The 24768-nt window shown below is 40.7% G+C and overlaps 1 protein-coding gene across 6 annotated transcripts in view; it reads left to right on the top strand.

Annotated features, from left to right (window-relative positions):
• The window catches only part of septin9b (septin 9b), a 71789-nt gene extending 54633 nt beyond the window's left edge, over positions 1 to 17156 (top strand). For 5 of the 6 annotated variants that reach the window (XM_063476504.1, XM_063476503.1, XM_063476505.1 and 2 more), the window contains 9 exons: positions 614 to 790; positions 4263 to 4391; positions 4556 to 4637; positions 5104 to 5241; positions 8642 to 8759; positions 10848 to 10943; positions 11199 to 11295; positions 14694 to 14745; positions 15205 to 17156. In XM_063476504.1, coding sequence (XP_063332574.1) covers positions 614 to 790; positions 4263 to 4391; positions 4556 to 4637; positions 5104 to 5241; positions 8642 to 8759; positions 10848 to 10943; positions 11199 to 11295; positions 14694 to 14745; positions 15205 to 15421 — 1106 coding nt within the window. In that variant the 3' untranslated portion in view covers positions 15422 to 17156. Of the gene's footprint in view, positions 1 to 97; positions 117 to 613; positions 791 to 4262; positions 4392 to 4555; positions 4638 to 5103; positions 5242 to 8641; positions 8760 to 10847; positions 10944 to 11198; positions 11296 to 14693; positions 14746 to 15204 lie in introns of those variants that run through there. The other variant, XM_063476508.1, reaches the window with a different exon arrangement.
• The last annotated feature ends 7612 nt before the right edge of the window (positions 17157 to 24768 follow it).

The following is a 24768-nucleotide window of genomic DNA, read 5'->3' as shown; positions in this document are numbered from 1 at the left end:
TTGCTGCAAGCGCATACTAGTACGGTTGGTAGGGTTGAACTGTTTTTTTATTTTGCCTGTTGCAGCAGTGCCTTGGCACACAGCCTTCGCCTTCAATTGATCCGCCTTAAAGTGAGGTAAGCTGTGATTTATATTTGGTCGCTTCTTCCACCGAGGTCTGTTTCTTTTGTCTTCCTTATTAGTTTATCTTTACTGCAAAACACAGCTGCATTGTTTGACTGTGGCTGCAACTTCCACATCATTATTTTCTGAAAAACGTCAACAGCTTTTGTGCACTGGGTTGCTAGCGTGAGGTAGTTTCTGGAAAGTTTCTTGTTCTTCTATAATGTCTCATTTACACAGTAACTTGTAAAAGGGGGTTGGTGCTATGAATTTTGAGTCTGGTATCCTGTTTCACACAGGAAGTCAACCTCTCAGATGAGTATCGCGTATGATTTGCACTCCTAACTTGGTGTTCACTGCAGTTAATAAGGTTTCACTTGGATTTATGTTGCTTGTTCAAATGTACTAAATTTAAATGTTAACTTCATAAACTAATGTGCTCAAATATCAAGCTTTGGGGATAAACACCAACAAAATACACTAATTCCCCCCCCCTCTTTGTGTCCCTTAGGGTCAGAGGTCAATCTGAGCCATAGCAACATGTCTGAAGCCACCAAGCCCCAACCTCAAGCTAAGGGGGAGAAGACCCCGATCAGCGACACCAGCTATGTGGGCATCGATGCCATCCTGGAGCAAATGAGGAGGAAGGCCATGAAACAAGGCTTTGAGTTCAATGTCATGGTTGTGGGTGAGTAAGACACACAACATTACCCAGTGAAAACCTGTGCTGTTGACTCTAACCTTGTCCTGTCAAATTAAATGGAGAAGTGGGGGATGCTAAAGATGCTAAATTATGGCATATAAAAAAGATAATTACAGTGAGTAAAGGTGGTCGCTTTCGTACAAATCTGTGGAATGATGTAAAGGCCTAATTCTAAATGTTTTCCTCCCATCTAGTCTGACCTCACACTTTAATGTTTATTATGCCTTCATGTTAGATTTGAATATAACTATATAACCAGTTTAAACTAGCACAGATGTGTCCAAGAGGGCTTGAAGCTGTAATTGCTCCCAAATGTGGTGTGTTTGCAACAGATATTGTCCCAGTCCCGATTTCAGCAAAGAAAAAAAAGGGGGGGAATCACATGGGAATCATTTAAAACTTTTCAGTTTGTGCAGCAACAACTCAAAATGCAGAACAAAGCAACGAAAGAAGAGTTGTGGTTCAAGTAACGCATGAGTCAGCATTTAACTGAGACGCAACACACATCAGGATCACACATATCGCCAGTTAAAAGAGGACATGCTTGGTTTGCTTGCTGTCGATTCAGAAAATCACTTTTTATATCTATTACGAGGCTGCCGTAAAGAGCAAAGACATGACGAACCGTGCGTGTTTGATAGTGTGGTTCTACTTCCCTTGTTCTGGTAAAAGTCAGCTAACGTGGCGACTTCCTCAACAAGCTCTCTTTTTGAGTGTCCACAGTTTATCAGACAAACACTCTCACTTGAGAGGATAAACTTAGGCTGTCAGGCTGAGTAATTGCTATAATGATGGCGATTACTCTGACAAGCTGAAGCACACACTCCGTGTGAGACTTCACGTCCTCAGAAAGCAGCTACGCACCTCCAGTTAAGCCTCACCAACAAAGTGTCAGTACATCTATCCAATCCTGCACCTGTGTGCATGCATGCATACAAGAGAAACAAACCTATGCTAATGTTGCTTATAAAGAAAGGAATGTTATCAAGCTACATAACAATCAGAGATTTTATCTTTTATATTTGTTGGTACTGGCCTGTTGGAAGTAACTGTAAAAATCTGATTTGAGGCCCTTTGGGGCTATGTTTAGTACACGCTGTAAGGTGGCATGTCAGTGCAGCTTCATGGAACTGGATCATAGCATGGCATAGTTACTGTTTATTGCATTGAGTGTGAAGTGAGAGTGTCAGATTTATATTGAGAGCATGATGGTGGAACATGACTCACCGAACGTTTATTTTCAGAGTAAACACAAAAAGTTCCCGAGTGAAACAGCAGCGTGTTTCAATCTCTGTGAGACTTGCATCCCTGCTTACACATTTGTGTTGTCGCAGGAAAACTGCAGATTTCTACCCAACATTGACATGTATTTGCTTGCAGTGCCCCAAATGCATCAAGGATAAATGGAAATTAACTGATATATTCTATCGCTGTTAAATAACGCTCACCAGGAAAAGAAGAGGCAAGTTTCAACCGGCACGAGGCGTCTGATTGCCAAAGGGAGCTTTAAAGTACATCACTATAGCAACGTATCAAGTTCCTCTGGCAATGTGTTAGCAAACACCTAGCACATGATTGGCATCTACTTCTTACTTTCAGATCAGTGCTGGCCTGCCGTTGGGTTCTGACTGTTTTGACAGCAGGGTGTGCATCATTTTGGTGATAATTGTGAGACTGTCTTCAGCTCTTGCTCAAGGCCATGAAACGCAGTAGGAATCTGGCTACCGTGTGTATTCAGATTACTACTGTTTTTTTGTTGTTGTTGTTGTTGTTGTTTTTTTCTGTAGTTGTGATCGACTATGTTTGCCTGAACTTTGTTAGATTCCTTTTAGTTAACGTTAAGAGATAATCTATTCCCATTCTAATAAAGTTCCTGCTGGCTAACAGATTTGCTATTTGAGTGGCTAGTTGAAATGTAAAAGGTTAACTGGTGTTGGTCTTGTCCCTTGTGGTCTTGTGGTATTCAGAGAATGCATTTGACCCTAATTTCTCCCCTCAGCTACCTAGTCCTGGCCAATGTGTCTAAGTGTGTATGTCAGTAGAAGAAGGAAAGAAAATGTGACCATGTGCTTGTGGGTGAATGCATACAGCAGGGTAGACTGCATGTGAAGTGTGTGCTAAAGAGGCAGTGTGTTTATGTAAGGTGAGAGAGAGAGGCGGTAAAGGCCACCAAGAGGGGTCACAGAGGGCCTGGCAGCTTGGCGACTCTCCATATGCCCTATCAGATGCCCACAGAGTCCACATTTAGGACAGGAAATATGGGACATGGCACACAGAGTTGGTCTGCGTGCAGTGACCCGTTTATCCGTTTACTCATGTTTCAGAATGATGCCAGTATCAAATCAAGATTTTCACTTTCACCTTGTATTATTTTTGTCCAGTCAAAGGAAACCAGCTCGTTGTTGTTTCTGCACAAGCACGATGTTTCCATTGACTAAACAAGCAATGAATAGCATCACAATACTGTACTGTAAGTTACACGGTAAAATCAAAGTCACCTTTAACTTCATAGACTCGCCATATTGGCATCCTCTGTCCACAAGTTCAACATATTTAATATCTGACAATCGTGTATGTCATGGTTTTAAATAATGAGGTCATCAGGCATACAGCTTTTGTTTAGGCCAGTCAGAGTAAAGTTGAGCTACAGGAAAGGGAGCTACAGCAACTGTGAATTATGCAAATTTACCTCAGAGTCTTTAGAGTAAAAATGTAGAAGTGGAAATGAGCAGATTGACTAAACTTTAAATTCATTTGGAAGTCAAAAAAAGAAACGTAGCCGAACGGGTCTGGATACCATACCTTGCAGGTGCAGATTTTTTGAGGCTATTAGATGTCGGAGTATAACTCTTGTACTGATTAATAAATACTAAATGTAATGTATTGACAAGTATGATAACTATGCACTGTGCAAGGGGAAATGGCACTAATATTTTAATTTAATTTAAAATGTGCATTTTTATTCATGGTTTCAACAGCAGTGGACCTTTTTTTTAAATTCAGTAAGAAAAATGACACCTTAATATTGTATAATAAGTATATATGCACTTTCTACTTAGTTTCCACCCACCCTATCTCACTAAGACCATATTCAGTAGAAATATATAATGCTGCAGACGCAATGTAGGAGGATTCAGCCCCTAGTGGGTGATGTATCTTGTGTATGTCTGCATCTCTGTGTGTGGTCTGTACAATACTGTGGTCCCATTAGCTTCCAAAGGTGGCTCTTCTGGGGGCTATAACGAGGCTCCCAATGCAACTACACACCCACTACACAACCCATGCAGAAGAGCGTAAGGTCCTGTTATAAAATGTAGTTTTCCCCACTTTGAGGTTTTAAAAAAGAGAAGCTGAATTGCGCTTTTGTCTTCAGAGGGATTTCCCTTGTGACTGCCTAAGATGGATGTTTTCCTACTTTTACTAAATGTTGCATGTTCGTCTGTGTTTTTCGGATCAGGGCAAAGCGGCCTGGGAAAGTCTACTCTGATGAACACGCTGTTCAAATCCAAGGTGAGCCGTAAGTCTGTGCAGCCCAACGTGGAGGAGAGGATCCCCAAGACAGTCGAGATCAAGTCCGTCAGTCACGGTATGTCGTGTTTTGTAGCCTACCACCTGATGCTGCACATATCGTATTAATAATATGAAATATGGGCTTTCCGTCTAATCTGTCATTATAAATATATAAACGGTACATCTTTCTTGCAAAGGTAAAGTGTTCTAAATTACACTAATCACTTTTTCTTTATGTAGATGTTGAAGAGAAAGGAGTTAGGATGAAGCTAACAGTTATTGACACTCCTGGCTTTGGGGATCAAATCAACAATGAAAACTGGTGAGCCCAGACTTGATCTACCGGCCTACAATCACTTCCTGTACTTATTCAATTTGTCTCAAAGCTGAAATTCAATTTCTTTCTATTTTTTAACACTTTTTCCATTTTATTTTGTTTAATCAAGGCGGTGGATTTCATGTTATTATTTTATAAGTTAAGTAAAGTGTTGAGGAAATGTGATTCAGTTTTTGTGTAAATAAAATATGCATGATTTAATTAGAAGTTATAATGTCTTAAAAGTGTCTTTAGCTTTACAGGAACATTTGTCTCCCTGGAGGCAATGCTGCATGTTATAATATCGCTGTATCACCGAAAAGGAAAAACAAATTTCCGTAGTTTTGTCTTTACAAATTTCTTTGGAGCTTTTAAGTTAATGTTGCAGAACAAAAGGAGTCATTGTAGCTGAATAACTGTTTACAAGAGGTTTTGAGGTAATAGTTTCTTTCCTTAATTTTCTTTGTTACAGCTGGCAACCCATCATGAAGTTCATCAATGACCAGTATGAAGCCTACCTGCAAGAGGAAATCAACATTAACAGGAAGAAAAGGATCCCAGACTCCAGGGTGCACTGCTGCATATACTTCATACCTCCCACTGGCCACTGGTAAGAGCCTGTATTAAAGTGACACAAGCTCAACATCCTACTCCTTTTTTCTCACCACAACTACAGAGGGTCTTCAGGGGACCTCCCCCGACCTATTGTCTCTTTCTAGCTCTTTAACCACATCTCTTTCCTGGTCTTTTTCATCTCACTCTCTAATGACCACATGTGGAACTCGTTCTCTCCTCAAAGACACATAACAGTCACTCGAAGGGTCACATTTCACAAAGGAACTGAACTCTGCAGCTTCCACTGTATTCCTTTTATTCTGATCCGTCTCTCTCTTAAATACCTCTCGGCTTTATCATCTGTGACTGAATAGAGAGATGTGATATCAAGCAGTTGATGATGAAATCCAGTGTGACAGTGGTCAGAGACGAGCGTGTTTCAGTGAGCCGCCATATTTGCAAAAGACGTGGTTGGAGGCTAAAGCAGAAACAAAATGGTGTGAATGATTCTAACATACCAAAGTGTGGACCAAAACAGTGCAGGTGTCTCATTTAGCAACTAATGCTGTGTCCTTGTGTTACCTCAGGAGCAAGAAAGATACTGTCTCTTGAGTGTGTGTGATTGATAAAGCCACCTTGGCTTTAAAATATTGTACATATGTGAATTAAAACACTCAAAGCCTTAATGCACACCAACTATAAACACACATTAACTGGCCTTCTTACCACAGATCCAACCCAGTCGCATATTTCTGTGCACCAATAACTCAACAGTTGTCCACTTAAATGTTTTTCAAGGATCGAGGGATGACATGTGTGAGCCCCACAGTTTGACAGACCCCCTCATCATCTGCTCATGTCACCACAGCTGTTGCTTCAGCGAGTGTGTGTACGTGTGTACCCTTGTTCATGTAAAGCAGGGCGCAGGGAGTGGACTCAAGTGGGCAGTGGGCATGCTGAAACTTGCACGGGTGCGCATATGTGGATACCCTGAATGTGTTTGTGGATAATTATGCTTACAGCTGCAGAGTTCAGTCCACCCTCTTCTATTGTGACTGTGCATTGCTTCTCTTAGTGCTTAAATCCTCCACCGTCATCTTTATAATCATAGTATTGCTGCAGGTCAGATACTGCTCATAAGCAGAGGTGCCCGCTTTGCAAAACTTTGCAAAAACTGTTTGAAAATTCACACCTTTTTTCTTAATCAAAAGTTATAAACATCTGTCAGGAAGTGATCTTCCTTACAGCTACCCAGAGAGTTGTATGCAAGAATAAAGGAGACATCTGCTGGGGCTACCGTTGGGGTATGGCACGGTGTAAAGAGTTCCTGTTTCATACGTACATGTAAGGATACTTACAAACCTACAGCAGATCTTTGCAGTTGTTTTTTTTTTTTTTTTAAACTTAGTAGAAGTGATTCACAAATAAAATAAGAACATAAGTCCCTGAAAGAATCACAAAACTCTTACCCTATTATACTCTGTTTGCTTATTTTCTCATTTTAAATTCTCACAGTAATGTTAGCTGAAGGTTTTTTAAATGAGGCCTGTTAACAATTACCCAGACACAATGCCAAAGGCTTCTGGATGCCTGCGCCATGTGACCAAGAATGACAGGAAGCAAAATGACGACAGATTGAGCTCTCGTAAGCCTCTATCGTTGGAGATGTGCATTTCGGTTGCTACTGTGGTTTCGGATCGAAGAGCAGCGCTCAGTGAAGCAAGACACAGCCTTGGCATCAGAAGCCATTTCCGATAATGGCAGCATCAGCCACATTATTTACACTCCGGGCAGTATTGTTGTTACTTCACTTAACATGTTGTCACGAGAAAACAAAGACTCCGCTTTGGCTCTCATCAACTCAGAACTGGTTTTCTGACCCGTTACTGAAATGGTGGGAGGGGAGTGCTGCTCGCAGTGTGGTTGGTTGTTTTCTCCTCATTTCATTTGACCACCGAGCTAACCATTCTCAGTTCATTTAAACGTCACTGCTATGTTCTTCGACCAGCTAGACAGAAGGATTTATTCATGCGTGCACAGACATACAGTTGTACGTCTGTGCATGCATCCATGTTTAATTTATAAAGACTGTCCATGCTGCATATGTTGCGGTAAGAGTGCATGTGTACATCTGAAAGTGTGCATGTATGCACCGTCATGCATGTGATGCTGCACACATGTACATATAGCCCCAGTTTATTTACGCACTGACACACATGGATCGTGAGCCACAGTTTTTCTTTTTTTGGAGGGGGGGGGATATCCTTCCTGTCTGCGTATTTATTTCACGTGACATTTTCCCCCCTGAGCATTTGATGCTTCGCTTATTCTGCATCGCTCCTCTCTCTTTACCTCTACTGCTCTGTTTCTCTTGTCCTGTCTCCGTGCTCTGTGTAGCACAAGCTCGTCCCATTTTGATGGTGACATGTCTGTCAGTTGCTCTGGAGAACTTGCCTGGCATCCTTCCTTCCTCCAGCTGCCTCTGGGTCTTTGAACCAGGCTGGCTGAGGTTAATTGGAGGGCAGAGCAGACAGCATGAAGGGAAACTGTGTGCAGGAGCAACTGGAGGCAACATGGAACAACAGTGTGCACACTGACGGCCCTAATCATTGCTACGCTAGGCACGATCACAGGCTGCTAAAGGAGAAACGTAAACAACTTTAATCGAACACATTGTTAAGATGTGAAAGATTCACAAAGCCAGTGAGGAGGAATGCTTTTATCTAAACTGGCTTTGAGTTAGGCGAAAGCAGGATATTAAGGACAAATGGGGAAAATGGTGAACCTGTTTTTGGGAGCAACTGTCAAAATGAGCAAGCCCCTCTGTGTGTTACAGTGACATGTTTTCAGGGAGAACAGAAAGACTGCAATGGACCATGACTGCTCTCTAGTGGTTGTTCTCTTTCCTTACAGTCATGTCAGTTCTTAAATATAACTTCCTGTTGTCTGTTTGGAGCAGTGAAGTACATGTAATTAACCACGTTTGCTATTTTTGGTGCAGTTAACTACTGAAAAGAAACAGTTTGGGTCTGTTTTTTTTTTTTTTCTCAGTTCTTCTCAGTTACTGCAAGCTAGGCATTGCTCAGTGCTTACACTGGAGAACATCATCAGGCGCAAGCTCCTGAAATTATTGATTATTTCTTATTATTAACAAACATTCAGAATATTTTAGAAGGTACCTTCCTAACTTATTAATCCTGTATGTGGTGATTCCTGTATACAAATTCTAAAACCTAAACTGACGTTCCTGCACTTTTAAATAAATTATTATTACTATTCATTTAAAAATGAAACAAGGTTTACATCTTGGTGTCTTTTTATCTGTAGTATGAATTGCTTTGTCCTTCCATAGTGTAAGAAGTCTTAATTTAGAACCTCCTTGCGCATTTATGTGTAAAATATGAATTATTTTACTTAAAGTAAAGTTGAATTTTGTTGTCTTTTTCATCTTCCAGTCTTAGGCCTTTGGATGTGGAGTTTATGAGGCATCTCAGTAAGGTGGTCAACATCGTTCCTGTCATTGCCAAGGCTGACACGCTCACCCTGGAGGAGAGGGACTCCTTTAAAAAGACGGTGAGAGAAGTGTGTTTGCATGCATTGCTGGGTTTCGGTAACTGCATCGTGTTAGCTGTGTGTGAGACCTGGCCTGCAGTTGCCTGTAGGAGCGCTTCAGAGTGTGCTTAAGATAAATAAATGAAGTGCGTTGGTAGATCGGACGACAGAGTTTCATCATGAACACAGGTGTGTTCAGTAACCAGTAATAATCATTCATCACTGGTGTATAGAAGCTGCCAGGCTTAACCACAAACTGAAGCCATCTGTGCAAACTCACACTCCATCCATCCTGGGAAATACTCTATTGTCTCTGTGAACTGTGAACATTTTAAGCTCTTATTAATTACAGATATTTAAGAACTGTTTATCTAAGCAACAATCCAAGAGATTTAAGCCCACTTTCCAGTTAAGCAGACAGGCTCTTCGTTTGGCTACCACTGAATTATGGGGTGAGCATACAATACAGCTAAGCTCAAAGAGGTCTCCACTGTGCAATAAAACATGACTAGAATTAAATGAGTTCAAAATTAGCATTTTAGTAAACACTGAATATTCATCAGTTTCTCTAAATAATTTGAGATAATTTGCCCGTTTTTGATACGTGAGTTTATTTTCTCATCATTAAGTCCCATACTTTATTTTTTTAACGCCACAGAGCTATGTCTAAATACTAAAACACTAAAAGCATATCTTTAAAATATTATACATACAGTTACGGTTCCCAAACTAAACAGCATGATGAATTTTATGATCTCCTGGCTTTTCCTCTATTTCAGCAATGTAATGGACATTTTTCATTTTTGGCAAATGGCAAGAAATCTTTATTGTCACTGAAGTTTTTTTAAGCAAGTTTTAGCAAATACATCCAGGCTAACCACTGTAAATCTGTGCAGGCTTTCACCCATTCATCCATAGAGTTTAATTTGGGGGTATATGTGGTTTTACAGTCAACACTTTCTTAGCAGACAGACATGAGACTTGTAAACCTGACAATCTTCAAGTGTAGCCTCACACCGCTCACCTTCTTATCATGGCTTTCCCTGCTAAACAGATTCTTGCTTCACCTGGGTTGAGTCCCTACGTGATGCTGAATCTCTTCCTCACTGCGTTTCTCTGCTGGATTATTTTCACTCCACAGGAGGCAGACAGCCACCTGCCTTCCTCCATCTTTTTCTCTGTGTCACATCCCTTCTTTTAAGAATGCAGACTTCCCAACAGCTTTATTCATTTTAGAGAGGTGGAAGCACAATGGGTGTCTTGGCTACCAGTCTCCCCTCTATCCCAGTAACGCGGTCCAATAAGTACAAAGCAGAGTCTGCTTTCTGGTTTCTGTGCCAGGCCCTGGCAGAGAGTAGAAGCCTCGGGGCTTGTAGCTGGATTGTTTTGGTTGGCTGCACATGCTCTGTTTGACCCTGAAGATTATTGACTAAAAGCTTCTCGTGCCAGTTTTTTTTCCCTCCCATTATCCCCGCAGCAACTTAACATGCAACCAGAACAAGCTGAATTTTTTTTGTTTTGTTTTTTATTAAATGTTGGGTCTCAGTGTGTTCAACTATGAATGTGTGTTCACATAACCACCGCTGATGTGGCTTTTTTGTAGAATTTCACTTGGTTTGCATCCTTTAATGTAACCCTGAGAAAGCTTCTAAGGATACACAATAAAAATGTTTGATCAAGGACCAAGTGGAAATTGTCAAAGTAGTAATTGTGGGAGTGAACAGTCATTCATTAAAAGGACATTTCTCTCAGAAACTTTCCTGCGCCCGTGCCCGAGTTTTAGTCGTTTTAAAAGCATGCTGAAAGTGAGGGGTGGAGATTTTATGAGCTGTATCTCTGTCTGGATGTCAGACTTCTCAAGAGTTGTTAACCAGCGTGTCCCCGCCCCTTTCTGTCACGGGTATCAACAGCTAGCTTATATTCTGTTATACTGGTTTGACAAAATGCTCCAGGACACAGTCAAGTGAGTTTGTGTACAACTGCCACAGTCTTACTCTCAGTTTGTACATTTTTATATGCGTAGACTGAAGCATCTTCGGTGTGACTTTTTTAAATTTTTTGTCATCTTAACTTTATTGTTTTTGTGTGTCGTTCTGTACTTGTGTATAGATTAGGGAAGAACTGCGAGCCAATGGGATCGATGTTTATCCTCAGAAAGAGTTTGATGAGGATGCAGAGGACAGGATGATCAATGACAAAATCAGGGTAAGTTGATCCTGCTGTGTTCATTCACTTCAAATTTTAACAGCAAACCTAAAGAATAGCATCCTGTGGCTACAGTATGGATGTAATGTAAGCCTTTGTTAGATGCAACCTTTTTGATCTCCTCTTTGTTTATGTGTTTCTTTGGAAAATCCATGATAACTGGGGGAATTGCAACAAGTCAAACATGACCTGAAAATGAATCGGTGCAAACACTTCAGCGTTTTCTCTTCATGTTTGCATGTGTGCACTCAACAGGAGATGATCCCTTTTGCTGTGGTGGGCAGCGACCAGGAGTACCAGGTGAACGGAAAGAGGATTCTGGGAAGGAAAACAAAGTGGGGCACCATAGAGGGTAATATACATGAACTGTAATACACACTTGCAAATAAAACACCACAGCTGGTTAGTTTCCCTGCCAGATAATAGAAAATGAATAACAAGGTAGGACAATGTAATCATTTATTTACTGTCTCAATGTGGATCGGCCATGTCGACATGTAGCTGTCACTGCCAGTGCCACTAATTGCTCCAGCAAAGCAGTTAAAAAAATACTTGGCTTGGCCTAATAATGTTATAATGTCCATCTGCTCATCTGGTCAAACGTTAAAACGGCCCATTTCCTGTACTCATGACTGGGTCGCACCTGTCCAGATGACAGTGCCAAAGCCATCTGACTTCACCCAATAAATAATACAGCAGCATGCATGCTACAGTTACTTACTACAGTTGAGTTGTCTCACCTTGCTCATGCTGGTATTTGTGGTAGCAAAATGACCAGCAAAACCAGCAGACTGATTTTGGTGAGCTCTCAGCATGTGGAAAGTTAGAGACTGCTGCTTGAAAACGTGGCCAGCTAGTTTAACCATCTGCAGTTTGATTACCAGGTGCTTGTTTACATAAGTTTCTCTGAGTCTGTAACTAGGGAGATGTAGGAGACAGGAGGAAAAGATTTGCAGACACTTTCTATGTCCTTTGAGATTACAGGAAGAAACATAAAACACACGCACACTGTCTCACAGACACACTTGCATGCAATAACTTCTGTGATGTGGTTTACATTTGTTGGCCTGTGCTGCACGCTCACAGTGCCAAAGAGGTTCTTAGCAAGTAACTGTACTTGCATTACTCACAATTGTGCAAGAGTGTGTGTGTAGAGACGGAGAAAGAGAGAGGACATCTCTCTGGACACGTAGCGAAAAGACAAAAAGCCAACTGAAGGATAGCTCAGCAGGGACCTATCACTGTTTAATAGTGTCTCCTTCTAAGGACACCCTTCAGCACAGTCCTTGCAGAGCATCTAGTTCATTTGCTGTCCTATAAATGCATTGTAATGTATAAATCATTCACCAAAACCCCCATCAAGCTATTTAATATCATGTAAATGATAAATGTAAATGACTCAGACTATGTTTGTTTTGTGATTCAGTCTAGCTGGGGAAACGCCCAGTGTTCACTATGAAATATGACCTTGAAATACTGTGTCTGAAACACAGCAAATGTTCACATAAACAAGAGCATTTCAATCATACAAGTATCTAAAACAGTATAGTAGCATGCAAGACTTGGCGTGATGCTTCGAGCAGAAAACACTGGGATAAAAAAAAAAAATGATTTCAAAGATAAGGATTCAAATGCAAATAAACAAAATGCAGTGATTTGTAAACCTGTATTTTATTCAATAGCACATAGAAAACATATCAAATGTTTAAACTGAGAGACTGGACGATGCTCATTTTGAATGTGATGGTAGCAACTGAAGAAAAAAGTATGGACGGAGCAACAAAAGGCTGGAAAAGTAAGTTGTACTAAGAGGAAACAGCTGGAGGAACATTTCAGATTAACTGCGATCAACTGGCATCGGGTCAGTAACATGATTGGGTATAAAAAAAAATGGATGGATGGGTTCAACCTGCAAAAAGCTGTCTATACATTGTAGAATCATTTCAGAACAGTGGATATAAATTATTAATGAATAATAATTGCAATGACTTTGAATATTTAAAATCACTTAAAATGGACTGAGGCAAAGTGGGAAACCGTTCGGTGGTCAGATGGATCAAAAGTTGAAATTATTTTTTGAAAACACCATGTGTTCCAGACTAAAAGAGAGGGCCCATCTGGCTTGTTCATCAGCTCTCAGTTCAAAAGCCTGCATCTCTGATGGTGTTGGGGTGCATTAGTGGCTGTGGAATTGGCAGCTTGCACATCATAAATGGCATCATCAGTCCTGCAAAGTAAATACTGGGTCTAGAGCAACATACACTTTATTGAGATGACCTCTTTTTCAGGGAAGACCTTGGATATTTCAGCAAGACAATGCTAAACCACATACTGGATCTATTGTAAGCACTGGTTCCGTAGTATAAGAGTCTGGGTGCTGAACTAGCCTGCCTGCAATCCAGACCTTTCACCAACTGAAAACATTTGGAACATCATAAAGCAAAAATATGACAAAGACAACCCAAGACTGTTGAGCAGCTATAATCATTTATCAGACTAAAATGGGACAACATTCCTCCCCCCAAAAGTCCAGCAGCTGCTCCTCTCAGTTCCCAGATGTTTACAGTTGTAAACATGGCACTTCCTCATCTTTTATGAAACATGTTGCCATCAAATTCAAACTGACCTGAGTTTGGACCTTAGTGGTACATTTTCGTAGTTTAAACATTAAATCTTTTATGATAAATACAATATAGGTTTATGAAATTGCAGTCATTGTATTCTGTTTTTAATGTACATGTCGCACGGTATCCCAATATTTTCAGGTTTGAGTTTGTACTTCTAGTGTATAAACCTGCTTTATATTCAGAGGTGCATACAGACTTTTCTTCCTCCTCAAAACATGGTACTTTGGACTTTTAACCTTTCAATTTTACAGAAAGGTTTTAAGATGTCCAGTCTACTCATACGAAAGCTTACAAATGAATTCTGTAGAACCGCAAGGTGAGGGAGATAGAGTACATGAATTTCAGGACAAATGCAGTCTTGTCTGGCTAAGAGAACAGTGGCTCAGTTCTAGTTAAGCCAAGTAGTAAGAGAGCGGGAACAGGGAAAAGAAAGGGAGAGAAAGCTCCCGGACATGCCGGCACCATCATCATAAATTAGGCCTCAGAGGAGGACTAAGTCTCTATATTATCACAAGCACCGAAGATACTGTTTATTTTCAGGGACTGTGTTGGTAACGGGTATATTAGACGTGCATATCGATTGATATAACAGCTCCTCACTGCTAGTTGAGGAGTAGAGCGTCTAGACGCCAGCAGTTCAGCTCGTTACAAGTTGGTATCTTGTTCCCTTGATGCCGTTAATCAGCGCTCACAGGCCCAGCAGTTATTCCACTCTCCCACTTTCAAAGAGAATTAAATTTCCTGCCCTGGATTTCAAAGCTTTACTTAAGTAGTAGCCTCCTTTACTTCATTTTCACTAGACATAATCTATAATTCAAACATGTTAGGCCTACTAAAGGCACCACAAGCTTGTCATGGGGAATTTGTTAAAACGTCTTACTTAAAGTTCTCCAATACAGTGAAGAGCTCTGATGTGTTAAATTGCTGGAAAGTGGAGGAGGGAGTTATCATGGCTTAAGAAAATTGCTGTAGATGTCATGTTAGAGGACGCCCTTCAACTGGATTGTGAACAACACTGCCATCTTGTGACCTTTTTAAGGAATTGCAAGAAAGCAGGATTGGAAAGGATTTGGGATTGTTTTGTGAATTTAGTCTCAGCGATTTGCTCTTTCTCTCTTTGCAGTTGAGAACATTGCACACTGTGAGTTTGCTTATCTCCGAGATCTCCTAATCAGGTGAGCATCCATCACACTTCTACATTTATTTTAATGTTTTTGTTTTTGTTTTTTAGGGGTATAGTGTGATTTGAATAAAAACCCAGCTATAGGTTCACCATTTTGCTAAATCAGAACTCACTCTGTCTTTTAGATGTGCATGAATTGGAGACAGGAGTGATTCTATAAAGCTTCAATTTCCGACTGAAATCAATACCAATGAAATTCCTTTTGATGTTTTGAGTGCTTCCCAAGACAGTGGTAGAGCAGGCATTTCTACTCAGGTTCTTCCAATGAATCTGTGCATTTAAGCTTGTTAGTGTAGGACTGACTCCTCGCACACAGTATGCAAATACATGCGATCGTTTCCACAACACATGACCATAAATATAGAGTGATACCTGTTGTAGGCATTTCCTGTGAAGCTTGCTTTGCGGTACTTTCTCATTAGATGTAATACTCTCTTCTTGTTGTTTTCAGGACACATATGCAGAACATCAAAGACATCACATGCAGCATCCACTATGAGACGTATCGTGTTCGCCGGTTAAATGAATCCAACATCCTTTTCACCTCTAACCCGCCTGACCATCCTGCTGTTCTGCCAAAGGCCAATGGCCAGCCTGAGGAGCAGCCCGCCACCCCGCAGCCAAACGGAGTCGCTGCTCAGCACGAAGCCTTGTCCCATGAGATGTAGAGGGTCTAATGTGGAGCCAAATTGCCAATTTATGATATCAGGACACAGCTCGGCACAAAGCATACACTCTCTTGCATATATTCTGTTTACAAAAACAAGCCCAGATGTACACAAACACACACGCATTCATGCTGTGAAGATCATTTTTATTACCACGAAGGAATACCTAACTACATCTTTTAATTTATCAGGAAGTTACAAGATACAGAGCGGAGAGTAAATTCCTACATTTTTCTATCCATGGAGCTGTTTTCTCATATTTTTACATCATTGCAGTTGAAAGCAAAATCACATCCTCGCTGTGGGCCACAATATCATACAATGATCTATTTCTTTCTTACTTTCTTTTAGTTTGTTTTCCCATCACAATAACTGTCAAGTCCAATCTACATTCAGGATTGTTTACAGAAATCCACGGAAGACATCCACACACACAGATAATCGAAATTATGGGTCGACAGAAGTGTTGGTGAGCCAAGGCTGCACGGATGAGGAGAAATGTCATATTGCTGAGTACAGTACAGCATATGAGATGACAGTAGATTAGCTCTAAACTACACCTAACTTAGTGCCACTGACCCAGTAAGACTTGTGTTGTGGTGTATAGTATTGTATAGTCGCTAGGGTTAAGTAGGGATATGTAGATTAGGCTTATAGTGTTACAGAGAAAGTAAAGATATTGTTGACACCTCCGCATTGTAGAATTAAACAGACAAGCGGTAGCAGTGTGGAGTAGCTTTTGGAAACAACGAGTCTTGTAATTTTCCAGTGTTTTAGGATGTTTTTTAAAACCCTCCCCCTTTTTTTTGCCAAACAATATTGTCTCTTTCCATATAATGCCAATGTTGTGTAATACAGTCATTTTGCATTGCTCTTTTACTGTTGTATTTTAATTGCTAATGTTCTAATTTTATTGTGTAAGATGGGGGTGCAACTGTTATCCCATGCAGCCGTTTTGTCTTTTTTTTTCTGACCAAATAAAAGTCCATTTTCTTTTCAAAGAGAAGCACATACAGTATACAGTATAGATCTGATTTTATCAATAGGTATTTATGTGTGTGTTTAATGTAATCACTTTAATTCATCGTTGATTCCAGCTGTTGGCTTCCGGTTTGTTGCAGGTCTTAACCAGTGATGATAATTTAGATTTAGAATATGTTTGGGTTTTTTTGTATCATGCAGTATTTTGTACGCTGTTTGTGAGACTTTACCGCACCTGGCAACCAGTAACTTTCCAAGAATTGATCATTTTGTACATTGAATTTTATTATTTACAATCAGTCACGCCAACAAATAATGGGAAGACGGTGACTTTTACATTGCAAGCTTACATAATTTCATCAGAGGCAGATGTTCTGCCACAACTGCAAGGGACAATTTGTACCTAAAAGCCTGAAATGATACCTCTAAATGTTGCCTGTCATATCATATGATATACATCACGTGATTATATTCTTTGGGGGAAAAAAGTATTTTTAAAAGCTCATGGGACTACATCTAAATATACCATTCTAATTTCCAAAAGAGAGTCAACAGTATAATTGAAGTCAAAGATATTTTCATTACTTAAGAGTAAAGAGAAGAAAAAGAAAACTATTGTTTATCAAGAGAAAGTTATTGGGTTACACTGTTTACCGTTGTATAGTTCTTGTGTAATTTGTCATGGTATTATAGATCAAGGTTTATCTTTGATATGCTATCTCAAAGAATAAAGATTGATATTTTTATTGTTTAATAGTTGAGTTCCTTGATTTATTTTTTTCTCTCCAAAATGTACAAATGAAGAAGGGTAGAGGTCATTTTTTGCTTTGCTTTTGATTTTCAAAAATGAAATGAATGGACCAGTCCTCACAGTGTTTACACTCCTCACAGCATGTTAGTATCTCATCACTTACTGCCTAGAGTTAAAAGGATAATCATTTCAAAAATTCAAATTTCAGTTTACACCTTTTTTTATATTTAAGACTACACCTCATATACCTGGTTATTGAAGGCAGATATTTTTTTTTTCCCCATTCGGTTAAATGAAAGTCAAACTTTAATCGAGCAAAACTTATTTTGGGTACAGCCGTTTAATTCAGTTCAGTTTTATTTATTTATATGGTGCATAATCACCATTCATAATTATAGAAAGAAATCCCAACAATCAGGTGAGCCCGTATGAGCAAGAACTTGGCGACAGTGGAAAGGAAAAACTCCCATTTAGGAAGGCAGGAACAGACCTCCAGAGTCAGGGTGGGGCAGCAATCTGAAGCAATCGTTGAGTGAAGATGAAACACTTAAGGCATCATGAGAAGCCCCCAGCAGCCAAGGCCTAATGGTGTGTAATGAAGTGAGGACTCGGGGTAATCCGATCGAGCCATAACTTTAAGCTTTATCAGAATTGAAAGTTTTAAGCCTAATCTTAAAAGCAGAGAGGGTGTCTGTCTCCTGAATCCAAACTGGGAACTGGTTCCACAGAAGAGGAGCCTGAAAGCTGCTTCTCATTTTACTTTTAAATACCCCAGGAAGCACAAGTAAGCCAGCAGTCTGAGAGCGAAGTGCTCTATTGGGGTGATACGGTACGATGAGATTTTTAGGATAAGATGGGGCCTCATAAGTCTAGTCCTAATATGTGAGCAGAAGGATTTTGAATTCAATTCTGAATTTAACAGGGAGCCGAGAGAAGCCAGTATAGGAGAAATATGCACTTTCTTTGTAATCCCTGTCAATAATACCTTGTTAACTCAAGATCAACCAGGTTACTTTGAGCTGATAGAACCAAGGCAAGCAGTAGAGCATCTCTAAACCTTTGAAGCAGATAGGCTTCAGTAGCAGACCACCCTGGGTAATATTTCTGTCAGCTAAGAACTGGAAACTCAAGCTGCATTTCACATGGGCTCATCAAAATTGGACATAAGGAGATGGAAAAAGTTTGCCTGGTCTCATGAATCTTGATTTCTGCTAAGACACTGATGGTAGGGTCAGAATTTGACATAAGCAACATGAAAGCATGAATCCAGCCTATCTTGTATCAGTGGTTCAGGGTTTTGGTGGTGTAGTGGTGTGGGGGGTATTTTCTTAGTACACTTTAGACCTTTAGGGCAAAATGAGCATTGTCTAAAGCCACGGCCTGAGTGTTGTTGCTAACCATCCCTTTGCAACCACAGTGTATCCATCTTTTGATGGCTGCTTCCAGCACCATATCACAAAGCTCAAGCCATCTTAAACTGGTTTTGAACATGATGATGAGTTCACTGTACTCTAATGGCCTCCACAGTCACCAGACCTCAATCCAGCTTTGGGATGTGTTGGGACAAGAGATTTATATCATGGATGTGCAGCCAAATCTGCAGTAACCACGAGGTGATGTCACGTGACTATGAATCAAAATCTCTGAAGAATATTTCTGGCACCTTGTTGACCCTGCGCCACAAGGATTTTAGGCAGTTCTGAAGTCAGAGTTAAATATATCACTAACTATATCGCAAAGTCATTAACTATTATTTGTTGTACTGTTGTTACTGTTTTTCACTTATCAAACTGTGCAAAGCAAGAATAAAAAATAAAAAAAAAACTCAATTTAAATTGAAGAAATGACACTGAGTGTTGTTAATGAAGTAATCTCTAAATGACTAACTTTTTCTGGTGGATATAAAGCACACCAGGTCGCACATATGCTTTCTGAGCCGAGTCAGTCATTGTGATGTTATGATAGAGGTACATTACTGACAAAAAGAAATAATTTCCTTTTCTGAGTGCAGTTCCTAATAGCCTTCAATCATGTAATATACTGACCATCAAGCACCGCATTCACAAAACAAATCCAACTGAGAGGAAATATGTCTTTGCAGTGGCATCACACCATGCCCACATAGCACCGGTTTAATAGGGCTTTTCATTTACACCTCCTTTCACACTTTCTCAACTATTCTGTCGATTGTAATGTGTTGACACCGTTGCTTGTCGAAGGTCACTGTCATCCTTTCACACGTTGGAGCTCCTGCTGGGGCTTTTGCAGCCGTCTCTTGTGTTAGATTCAGTCCTCAGTTTGAAAGTCCTCTTTGCCGAGGACGACACCGCTCTGGTGACAAATGACAAATGTGAAGGTGAGAGACAATGAAATTTGCAGAAAGATCAGTATCTATTGAAAACTCGCGTAACTTTGACACCTCTGTCTAAACAGTTTCCCTGGCAGCCACCCAGAACCATGAAGGTGAGTGATAATGACATCTCTGACACTGCTATGACAGTGCCAGATTCACTGGCTAGCAGAGGCAGACCGATTTATTGGTGCATATAAACTGACATCTGCACTGTATCACTGCTGCCGTTCGTCTCCTACAGTTAGCCGTTCCAATGGAAAATCGTACATTGGAGCAATAAAGTGGGCAATAGGTGGCCTTTCACAGACTGCCTAAAACTTTAAACTTTCAGAATCACTAGGCAGCAGTTACTAAGCAAGTGTAAAGCCCAGTGTTTACATTTAATGACACCAGAGCAGATTTGCTGTGAAGCCAAGCTGATTATTTTATGTCACAGAAATAGACTGTCTAAGCCAAAGATATAAACAACTTGGCAATGCCAAGTGCCTTGCTAGAAGCATCTGCACTTTAACAAGCTGATATGTTTCACCACATGGCCTTCATCAGCATTAAGAAACCAGTATGAAAGCATAACATACAGAGCAATATATGGTAGTGGAAAGGGATAACTTAATTTCACTGTGCTGATGATACTTTAGGATATATACATTCAATTTTGGGATATCTTTATGAGATATATCTTACATGTTCTGTGTGCCTATAATAAATATTATGAAATCAAAGTAGGTTTCTATCACTGTTTTGTGTTTTGATCTCAAATTCACCAGCATAAACAAGCAAAAAAATTGCTTGTCTCTACTCTTTTGGGGGGGTGGAAATCCACAGAGTCTTATCAATATCCAATGAGGTCTATGATACATATTTTATATTGTATAGTGCAAACACATTACCAAAGTGCTGCTGCTGCACACAGCTGTTTTTCTCCTTTGTGGCTATTGATAGGTGCAGTTCTCCAGCAATGTTTTTATGACAGCCTTGGAGACAGGAGGACAGCTGCCCTCCTCTCCCACTGCATTACTGCAGGAGTGCCGCTAGCAGGCAAACCCAACGTTAGCACGGTTAGCTGTTGGCACTAATGAGAAGAGAAACTGAAATGTTACTAATGCAGTTTGGTGCACGCGGATTAAAACCAAATTTTTGCCAACTTCTTTTCAAAATATGAGTAAGATGACAAAAACATGGTGTTAATAATGACCGAAACACTGTTGTGGCCTGGTTGGTTTGGTAGTTGAGAGGAAGAGTGGCAGAATGTGGGAGAAGAGGGAGGAATTTCATCTTAAGTCTTGTTACTGAAAAAAAGAAAAAAGTGAGTTTCTGCATCAGGTATGTTTTTATTTATTTCTCTTTTCATCTTAAGTTTTGCCAACCATCTAATTTATACATTTGTGCCATTGTATGTGCAACAGACATAAATAAAAGTAGAGACTTCTGCTGTACTGTTTGTGATTAGACTATTTCATACACTGATATAAGGATCATTTGAACCAAAATACATAAGCTTTCTACAAAACAGAAATAAATACATATATTTATCTATGCCATTTCAATTATGCTAACTGGCTGCACTAGGGTTATCCAGCTCCCTAGCTTTGTTAAATGCTGTGCCTGCCTAGGGTCTGCACATAGAAATTAGGTAGTAGCAAATGTTGTTATGAGAGTCACTTTTCTTATGCATGGTCTTGGTAAAAATAAAGAATAAAACTAAACTGAGAGATTAGTGAATGGGTAGGTAAGTCGAACTCACTTTTACACATCCAGTTTACAAGGTTGTTTTGTTTTTGTTTCTGTATCCGTGGGGAATTTATAAAACCTGACTTTGCTCTAATTATTTGTATTATATTGTACTATTATATAAAATGCTTAGCTGAGGATATCCTTATCGCTCACTTACTTGCTGGTCTGCATTTCTCATTTAATGTGATGTCTGTCTTAGTAGAAATGTATATTATGATTTTGAATAAGTATTGGTAAATGGACTGATTCTTATATAGCACTTTTCTACTCTCCTGGAGTATTCAAAGTGCTCTACACAACATGCCACATTCACCCAATCACACAAATACTATTTCTATGCTTTGAAGTGCTTCCTAACTACCATTCACACTCCGATGAATGTATCAGAGAGCCCAAGGGTACTTAACATGTAGACTAAAGCCAGAGATCGAACCACTAACCTTACGATCAGTAGATGACCTGCTCTACCTCCTGAGATACAGCCACCCCATAACTGCAATATACTAACCATATTTACTGGATCTATACTGAAATGTATAGATTCTGGACTGCCATCATTCCTTCATCTGTTCGTTTGTTATCTGGTGTCTGGAGCTTACCACAGTCTTTACTGAATGGCAGCTCAGGATGTTTCTGATCATCTGAACAAACAAAGCTCATTGCTGGCACTGATTGCTGGAAACGTCCTGCTCAGCACTTCAGAAAGACTTCTGACTCATCATCATCATCACCGCCATCGCTCATCACAGGCTTTGTTTCCTAACAAATAAGTCACAAGAACAGCAGAGACTGCCCCTGGGGGTGCTTTATGTTTCTGAGTATTTTCCGCGGATAGCTGATGCAACACATATTGAGTTACATTGTGTTTTTGCAGACAATCAATGCTCAGTTCAGGCAATGAGCCAACGTGTAGTGTCACATTGTAAAGCTGTGGGAGGCCTGAATTAATTAGGCATTCGACAACACTAGCTACACGGCATCGTTTGAAGCTATATAAGATCAACCAAAGCAGATCTGATGTGTGTTTAAATTTGACAGCAAATGATGGTGAAATATGTTTTCCTGCTTTCTCTCTGACAGCGAGCGGCCCATCTGCAGGTGGCCGGCTGGGCTTGTGCCTCACTGATGAAGTGTCGGCTGGATTGACGGCAGTGATGGGGCAGCTGGAGTTTGACAAGGTATGAATGTGTGCCTTTTTTCAGTGAGGCTGGATAATAATTGAAAGCTCTTTCAGAGGGATGAAAAAATAAATAAAAGGCTTCACTGTAAATCTGAACTGATTAATTCTGATAAAGCAAATGGCAGCCAGACTCTCCCTCCATCACAGTGCTTTAGAAATATAGAAACTCCCACCAACTCTAAGAGCAGGTACATAATGTGTCTCAGCTGGATCATATCACCTAATATATCACTGCACTTCATCCACAGCCATACTGCTCTATTGCGGCACATCACTAGTGCCTATTGGCAGGAACACAGAGAGGTGGGTTACTTTGCATGTTGCTCATTTAACAACAAAGATAAAACACCATTCTGCCTTTTCCACGTGACAGGATATACTTTTGTGTGTACACAAATACTAAATAACAAAGAAAAGTCAAAGCCAGATTTAGAGAAGGAACAAAGAGAAGAAAAACAGGGTTCAAAAACACAGGCTTCCTTGTTCCTTCACTGGCTCCGTCGTTACCAGGCAGAGTTCTTCCAGCCAGACAGCCAATGAGCCACCAGTCTAGCCAGACAACCAGCACGCCAACCACATAGACTTCCACTCAGCCAGTTTACCATCTGCCTGGTAAGTTTGTCATTGAGCGAGCCAACGCCCGTCTGCACTGGTGAGGCACTAGTGGCTACTTTGCTTGCTTGTCTCAGTTCCAAAAACACACACACACACAGACACACACAAGTACATCTTTCCTCAGCCACAGTCTCCTTCACAGCTACTTATACACACACACATGCACACACAACAGGAGAGAACTCTCTTATTTCTGCCTGTTCCTCAGTCCTCAGCCGCAAAACACCCAAAACAAAAGGCTGCTACCCGTTGCCCAGCTCCCACATCCCCTGCTTCGCTCCGCAGCGCCTTCAGAGTAATCGATGCAAGGTAATTTGCCGGTAATTAATTTGCCGTTCGTTTGCATTTATTAAAGCTGTGCATGCTGACAGTTGTTTTGCGTGGCATCCACCTCACCCCGGGCTAATCAGCACCTTTAGATTCGGCAAACTTATTTACACCAAAACAAATACGTGTACACAGACTAGCGCTCTCTGTAATCCTCTGCCCGGTTTACCCTTGAGCCCTGCTGGACATGAAGCATAGTACCCCTGTTTATTGTTGATGTATGCAAATGTGCCACATCCATCTGTTTGTTTAATTTAGATTTTGCTTGTTTCCAGCCATGTTCCCGCCCCTCCTACTCCACCTCTCCCTCCCCTCACCCCCCATCCACACCTTCTATGTCTCCTGCTCCTCCTCCTCCTCCAACCCCTCCTCACTGTCTCCTTCATACTGCTCAGACATCAGAGTGCTCATCTGCTTAGATCGCAGCCAGCTCTGACGTGGTCAGGACAGGGGGGAGTGTCCACTGTCCCGCCCCGGTCCGTATGCAAATTGGTCGTGTTTTGATTAAAAGACAGCTGCATATTTCATTAAAGTCACCAGTGTAGATAAGACAAGAAAAAGCATACCTCTCCAGGGATGCAAAGGTTGTTTAGCTGGAGTCAGTGTTGTGGGAGCTGCTGTTTAGTGCTGCAGTGGGGAACAAATAGAGGAGACGAAAGGGCTGCCCAGGGACTGCTTTGGGGTTTAATGGGGCTGACTGACTGGCACATAATTTAAAGCTCACACTGATGCAGAATGTGAATGAATGCACACTGCATGATAACCAGAGCAATTGACAATGAAATATAGACCAGCCTTCAAGGTACTTTGGCATGCCAAGTCAGTTGTATTTCCACCAACCGCTGCCAGGCTGCTGCGAGAAAACAGTAAACCCGGTGTCTGTGTAATAAAATGGCTTGTCGTGTGGTCATCCCTCCACTCTGTGGCAGATAGACTGTTCCCTGTGGACTGGGTAACAGACAAAACGTTGCTTCCCCAGAACATTTTCAGCTTTTCAGAGAAATACGTTGTTTCTGTGACAGAAGTCACCTAGACCTACAGTTATAGTTCTTCAGTTTGGTTTTACAATGAGTGCAACAAATCTACAGTTGCATGAATAATTACCTGAATCCTTGTTACTGTTAGTCTGAATTAATAAATTCCTAAACGGCATCTTTCCCCTGCATTATTCTCCTTTTGCTATTACTGGTTGAGGGTGATAGTTGTCCAAGAGATGAAAGAGGGGTGATGTATAGGCAGGTGGGCATGCTGTAGGGTTAAACAGTGCAAGCAGGAAAGCTGGGGGTGGATCTGCTGGCATCGAGCCAGCTCTGGTTGAATTCAAAGACATGGGGAGGAACTGAGAGGAGAAAGCGTTGGTTGCTCTGCATAAACCATCAGAAACAATAGAGGAAGAGAGCATGTGG

This window comes from Pelmatolapia mariae, linkage group LG6, assembly GCF_036321145.2.
Source record: "Pelmatolapia mariae isolate MD_Pm_ZW linkage group LG6, Pm_UMD_F_2, whole genome shotgun sequence".
Taxonomy (NCBI): Eukaryota; Metazoa; Chordata; class Actinopteri; order Cichliformes; family Cichlidae; genus Pelmatolapia; species Pelmatolapia mariae.
This window is presented reverse-complemented; position numbering and strand designations above follow the sequence as displayed.